General features: G+C 35.9%; 1 protein-coding gene across 1 annotated transcript in view; it reads left to right on the top strand.

Annotated features, from left to right (window-relative positions):
- The first annotated feature begins 479 nt into the window (after positions 1–479).
- LOC137973897 (QRFP-like peptide receptor) overlaps positions 480–7,500 on the top strand; it is an 8,504-nt gene continuing 1,483 nt past the window's right edge. The window contains exons 1-2 of the mRNA XM_068820794.1: positions 480–506; positions 7,239–7,500. The exon at positions 7,239–7,500 is cut by the window's right edge and continues 1,483 nt beyond it. Of these exons, the coding sequence (XP_068676895.1) occupies positions 7,239–7,500 (262 nt within the window). The 5' untranslated portion in view covers positions 480–506. The remainder of the gene's footprint in view (positions 507–7,238) is intronic.

The following is a 7,500-nucleotide window of genomic DNA, read 5'->3' as shown; positions in this document are numbered from 1 at the left end:
CATATTACTTGAAAGCGGGAAACAGTTAATTTAGAATGTACTTTCAGTACCTCATTACATAATACTTGAAGGCGGGAATTACAGTTAGTTCTTTTGTAAAATACCGACGATCAATAACGTGACCTCGTGGTGACGTTATTATTCTATGCTGGACAGGTGACCAAATTTGTGAATTAACCTTATTTCAAACTTCTTCCTCTCGGGTTACCTCTTCTATAGCAAATTTCCATTCAGCGCAATTACGCAAGTTTAAGAAGCAGCTAGTAAACTCGAATACGTTTTCTTGGAAGAAAATATATATCGGCTTTTATTCACAGAGGTCGAGGTCCGTAACTTAACTTACACTACTAATTTTTTCCACTTAAATGGTTCGCGTGAGGGCGAAGCACAATGACGTCACTCAATTTAATTGAAAAATAAAAAGGTGTCGTAGCTTGCACTTTGGAGTGTAAGACAAGGTTGATGACAAATTGCCCAAGACGAAACCTGAAAGAGGTGTGTCCAAGGTTAGTAATTTAGCGTCTTAAAAGCAGGCATTGTACTTTATTTGCCCTGCTTTGAAATTCTTCTCGACAGTTGAAATTATAATAGGTTTTGCAGCAACCGGTTTCCTGTTATCATATTGGCTGGTTTTTGTTAAAAACGGGAACAAAAGTCTGCTATATTACTTCATTTACCTTCTTGTTTTTGAACAAACGGTAAACAAACTTTAAACTTACTTGAAATGACAATAAAACTAAGAAAAACAGGATGACTATATTCGTGCAAAGCTGTAACAGTTTGTCTATTTTCCCCATTCGTTGTCTTCTCCTTCGTTTTTCTTCTCTCTCATATCCTTTTATTCTTTATTTTCGTCGGTACTCTAAGGCATATTTTTATTGACATTTCAAATTTCAAACTTTAAGAAATGTTAAAATTTTTTTCATTCGCTTTTCGTAACTTAATTTGCGCTTTATTCTCTTATTCTAAAACCTTATTGTCTTTGGTCGGATTTTTAAGCCAATACTTTAGTGTGTTATTGTTTCATAATTGTATATATGTTGTCGGTCAAATCCGTTCTCAGGTTGAATCCGTTTTAATTTTTACCTTATAGGTTAAATTCGTGATCCGTATTTTACCTAGGTTGAATATGCACTCTACCTTGTTAGGATTGAAAACACCAATACCTTCCCTCAAGCTCTGTCTTACGCATCTCAAAACACCTTCATAATGTTTCATATTATATCATCTTATCACCTTCTGCATTCATACACTGATCGATTTAGTCTCAACATTACAACAAAGTTAGGGAACAAAGAACTGTACTGTGCACTTACCGTTGATCAAGCTCGGACCTTCCAGATCTATAGTCCTGTATCTTCACCACTACATTACGACGACGAACACGCGCGACCCAACACAGTTCTTTTCATAAATCACTTTTGTATAATAAGTCAATTGATATCTATGTATAAAAACCAACACTAATTCTAACCTGACCCTAATTTTTCTCCAGGCTTAATTTAGGCTTCAAAAAAGCTTCTTTAATCTATCTGAGTGCGTATTCAAACTGGGGAAAATGAGGAGCACCAATTTAACCTACAATTGTAGGTTAAAACGGATTCAACCTGAGAACGGATATTACCGGCAACATATATGCGGAATTTTATGATCTTGAACTTGGACTTGAACATTTAAAAGACTCGACAAATAAAAAGTGTGGTGTATATGTATCAAATTATTGGCACAGATCGTTTGAAGAAAAGAGCCAAGTTTCTCGAAACCTATACATAGTCAAAACATTTCGATTTCCGCTATTTGACAAACGTGTAACAGGTATAGATTATTTTCGGTCTTTCAGTTAACGGGACGTAGAACAGCATTAAAGTATTTTGGGTAAATTATAAAGAACCTACAGGGAAAAAGGTAAGCAAAAGTCAATGATTTTGTGTGCCTTTTTATTATGGTTGTTTCTTACTCATCCATTGCTACTAAATTTAACTGTGGAACGCATCCTCAGCATCATGGTGCAATCAGAAGAGAAAGAAAACTAACCAAGACATTGTTCACTGTAACAATTGTATCGTTAATACTAGTGATGCCATTTACAGATTTCTTTTTTCTTGTAAATGTTAATTTAGGTGAGAGATTTTGAACAATAATGCATCACTCAAGGCTCCATTATTCCTTTTGTATCTTTTTGTACGCAAACTTTCTTATAAATGCATTGTTATATGCGTTAAAAATGCCAGAGTTCAAAAGAGCTCTGTTTTTATTATTGTGTTGTAGATCTCGCTCGGAGCCAGGTTAGGTTCTTCCTCGATATGACTTGAAAGTCGGGAGTTTTCACTCAGTTAACTGATGAATATGTGTTTACCAAGTATATAAAAACTGAAGGTTTTGATACTTTCGTCCTACTTCCCTCTTTGTTTTTAATGGGAAACACTTTATTCAAGTTAATGTAAAGGAAGAGCCGTGGAAATGCATGCATGCTAAGATTGATCCATTCAAATATATTAAAGTTTGTAAGGAATTGTTTGCTCTTTTTTAGTTTATGTTTTCTGGCTGCTAGTCACGTTTGCGATAAAATACTAACTTTTTAAGCCTACACTGAAATTTCGAGATAAATAAAGTTGATGTACATATGTATTTGTGTCACATTGTCACATGGTTTGGAGAGCTGCGTGACGCAAACAAAAACATGCGCGCAAGAAATGGACCCGCAAAGCTGAGAGCGCATTCGACATCATCAAACTTTAGACTCCTGGCAAGACTTAGAGGAATAAATAGCCATGAGCTCAAGTGGCTGGAAGATAAGACTTTGAGGTTGAATACGCACTCAGATGGATTAAAGAAACTCTTTTGAGCCTAACTTAAGCCTACCGAAAAAATAGGGTCAGGTTAGGATTAGTTTTGGTTGTTATACATAGATAGTAATTGACCAATCATAGAAAGGTTAAAAATGAAAGGAACTGTGTTGGGTTGTGCATGTTCGTCGTTGTATTGTAGTGGTGAAGACAGTACTATAGAAAACTGGGGATGATAAATAAAACCATAGCAACTACATACGTATTATTAAACTTTGCGCCTGAAAAAGACACGTATGTCCAGGTTTGCACCTAATTAGATGCACGCCCAATTTTGACATCCAACACAAAGTGTCCCCTTAAGTCTAAGCATTTGGTACCTATTTTCAACAATAAGGTAAGGGCAAAGGTTAGCGTTATTTTTAGCTTTGGGTAAATGCAGCAGTTAATCTTTACTTAAAGAGCTGCAATTGGGGGACACTTTATGACATAAATTGTCTGTATTCTAAGACACAAGTGATGTTGAATTTGGCGAGAAGAGCAAGGGGACACTTCATGACGCTTATTGAAATCCGCGTGCATCTAATTTGGTGCAAACCTGGACATATCTGAAAAAGATCGCTCAGATTGAATTGCCATTTAAAATCTAAGTTGTGTGCGCGAGCGCATTAGCTTTTTCAATAATTTCAACTTTTTTGAAAGTCACGAGACCGTAAATTTCCGTCGTTTAGACTTCTCACTGAGAAATTTAATCACCCATTTGCATCCAAATTTTCCCCCAAAACTTTGGAAAAACGAAAAAAACGTCGTTATTTCCAAGACGACCTCCAGCCACTGCACTCTTATGGCTGATGGTGTTCAATGGCTCAGCCAATCAGATTACAGCATTTGCATTAGTATACTAGTAAAATTCTACTAAAACTCGATAGAAACACGGTACATGTTTTCTATTTCTTAAATATTACTGACGACATAAGAAGCGACATGCACAATTATAAGGCAAATTATGTGTTTAAATTTATTGATGCACTTTTGTTTTGACATGAAGTTAGACAAACGTTTAAGACAAGTGTGCTTAACAATGGGTTAAAGACAAAAACATTCTCCATGCAGCTGGAGAGGAAGTCATCAACAAATATTAATTTAAACACAGCTTCTATCTTGTCTGTTAAGGTGAAACAGCACAATATTTCAGTCAGTTCCTCACTTCACAATTCACTTAAGCATTTTTTTCGAAGCGACTTCAATACTCAGGTCTTTTGCAGGAAAAATAGTTTTCTTTTCTTTTCTGCGCGCTAGTTGTCTTGCTAATGTACTGATGACATTTTAAAGCCTAAATTTCAGACCCGTCTTTTTTAATGAACACTAGGAATATACTTTCATTACCTCGTTACATATTACTCGAAAGGGGGTTACAGTTATTTCTTTTGCAAAATGCCGACGATGAATAACATGACCTCGAGCAGGCGTTATTGTCCCATGCTGGACAGGTGACCAAATTTGTGAATTAACCTTACTTTAAACTTCTACCTCTCGGGTTCTATCTTCTATAGCAAATTTTTCATTCAGCACAATTACGCAAGTTTAAGAAAAAGTTAGTGAACACGAATACGTTTTCTTGGAAGAAAATATATATCGGCTTTTATTCATAGAGGTCGAGTTCCGTAACTTAACTTCCACTTGTAATTGTTTTCACTTAAATTGTTCGCGCGAGGGCGAAGCACAATGACGTTACTGAATTTACTGGAAAAAATAAAAAGGTGTCGTAACTTGCACTTTGGAGTGTAAAACAAGGTTGATAACATCTTTATTACATATATTAGAAATTGATTGGTGCGGGAAAGCATAACATAAAGTCAAAAAGGCTGTGTTGTACACTTAATTTGCTAATGATAGAGCTCTTACCAGGTATAAGAAGCTCTCGGCTGCCTTTGGGCCTTGATAGTTCTCTTCAGACTCATTCAGTCGTTAGCCTACGCATTGAACCGAAACTTGATTTAATGTTAAGTCTTGGTTTTACAAGTTGGAAAGCAAGGTATAGACAAATTGCTCAAGACGAAAACTGAAAGAGGTATGTCCAAGGTTAGTAATTTAGCGTCTTTCGCGCATTGTACCTTATTTGCCCTGCTTTGAAAGTCTTTTCTCCAGTTGAAATGATGTTTTTGCAGCAACCGGTTTCCTGTTGCCATATTAGCTGTTTTTTGTTAAAAACGGCAAGAAAAGTTTGGTATAATTTATGTTTAAGTTTTATATAGCTTCTTACCAATGTACAAAAGAAAATATCTATACAAAAGTACAATAGGTAAAGGAAAGCAATAGGGGGAGACTGAATTCCCATATAAAAACTGCTCTCCAAAAATAAAACTTAAAACAATTAAGAATAGTGTATCTAATATATAATTTCACAATGTGTACGAAACATAAAAGACCTACCTTTTTACAAAGATAATTAAGTAGTAAAGTTTTAAACGAGCTTAAGCTGGAAGGATACATAACTGAGTTAGGTAAAGACTTCAAGTCATTAACGTAACGATTAAAAAATGAAAATTTAAAATAGTTTGTCCTTGCTGCTTTAAGTCTAATTTTAAAGTCATGGTTACTTCTAGTTCTTGTTGGGCCAGTGAGATCCACATATGCGGTATATAGTCAATATCAGAATAGCCATGAATTATCTTGTAAAGCTGAAGCAGGCCGAGGTATTTCCTTCGAAGCTCCAATGATGACCAGTTTAGTTCAATGAGCCTTTCAGAGTAAGGTTTATCAGATCCACATATCAGTCGAGTAGCACGACGCTGGATGGATTCAATATTGTGTATGTGTTTAACCAAATAAGGGTTCCACACCGGCCAGGCATATTCCAAAATAGAACGAACTAAAGCATTAAAAGCTGTTTTAATTGCCACAGGATCTTTGGGCCCAAATGTTCTCCTTATTAGACCCAACACTCGATTTGCCTTACCAACAATGTCATTGATATGAGCGTCCCACCTTAAAGAAGATTCAATCCAAATACCCAGCTGCTTATGTTTATCTACAGCCGACAGATTATTCTCATTCTCATTCTCTCTGATGACCTAAAGGACATTTAGACTTGGTAACATGTAGGGCCTTACACTTTTTGGGATTCAGCGTGACAGGTCACCCTGAAACTCAACACAATCATCTACAAATGCGATGTTACGATAAAGTACACTGTCATCAGCAAAAAGCTCTGTACTACAGCTTACATTTAGGGGGAAGTCATTTATATAAAGCAGGAAAAGAAGTGGCCCTAATATACTCCCTTGACGGACACCAGATATATCACTTCATTTACCTTCTTGTTTTTTAACTAACGGTAAATAAAATTTAAACTAACTTGAAATGAGAATAAAACTAAAAAAAACAGGATGACTATATTCGTGCAAAGCTGTAACAGGTTGTGCAGTTTCCCCAATCGTTGTCATCTCCTTCGCTTTTCTTCTCTTAATCTCCTTTTGTTCTTTATTTTCGTACTCTAAGGCATTTTTTATTGACATTTCAAAATTTCAAACTTTAAATGTTAAAATTATCTCATTCCTTTTTCATACCTTAATGTGCGCTTTATTCTTGTATTCTAAAACCTTACAGTCGTTGCTCGGATTTTTATGCAAATATTTCAATTTCCGCTATTTAACAAACGTGTAACAGGTATAGATTATTTTCGGTCTTGAAGTATTTTGGGGTAGATTATAAAGAACCTACAAGGAAAAGGGTAAGCAAAAGTCAACGATTTTGTGTGCGCTTTTACAAGACATTTAGCACACTAACTCGGGAAACAACCCAGAAATGTGTGCATGGGGTTGAAACATAGGCTGTTTCCCCAACATTGTCTTCTCAAAGATAGCAGCCGCTTGTGGATCAATATTTAGACTCATCAACTCGGGCTTTTTTGCTCGATGTCAATGCGCCACTTAGAGGCCGCTTTTATTGGTTCTTTTCTGTGTCACTTTATTTTCAGCTGCTTTATCAAACGATCATGATAAAATACATTTTAGCACGGAGAGTTACTAATACGAAGTGCATTCGTTCATTGCTTTAAAGCAGGATTGCGTGTATATGAATAATCACGATGTTTTCGTGCAAATTGAGACAAAAAAATATTGTAAGGTTTCTAAAAACCAACTAAACTGCACGAGCCAAGAGGTCTTAAATTTATCAGTGTTTAATTTTTTGAAATTGTACGAAAAAAAAATCGTGGCTACTTATTGATATTAAATTAAAAGAAAAGTTATGATAATTGTGCAGGGGACTCACATTTGATTGGTTATCTGTGATTATTGGCCAATCAGAATGCTTAGTTGGTTACCTTCGATTTTCTTACCGAATTACCTCTTTCCTCTTTTTTGTATTGCGTTACCTAACAACCGCATTTCTCTTAGCCAATCACAAACTTTGCTATTGTTCTAAGCGTCGTTTTCTTTCCTCACGTAGATGACCAATGATTCTCATCACCAAAACAGAACAGCTACTCCAAATTTCGAGCCCTTTTCTTCATCCGAGTGCATTGCCTGGCTGACAGTACTTAACATCGAAGCTGTTGCTATAGTGACCATGAATGCCCTTACAATTATTATTTACCTGAAAGAGCGAATCCTTCGCAAGCGTAGCATGTACCTGGTGATCAGCCTGGCGGTTGCAGACATGTTTGTAACATACAACTTGATCGTGATTAGTTTGGAATTGGGCAACGATT

The sequence above is a fragment of the Montipora foliosa genome, chromosome 10 (genome assembly GCF_036669935.1).
Source record: "Montipora foliosa isolate CH-2021 chromosome 10, ASM3666993v2, whole genome shotgun sequence".
NCBI classification, from domain to species: domain Eukaryota; kingdom Metazoa; phylum Cnidaria; class Anthozoa; order Scleractinia; family Acroporidae; genus Montipora; species Montipora foliosa.
This window is presented reverse-complemented; position numbering and strand designations above follow the sequence as displayed.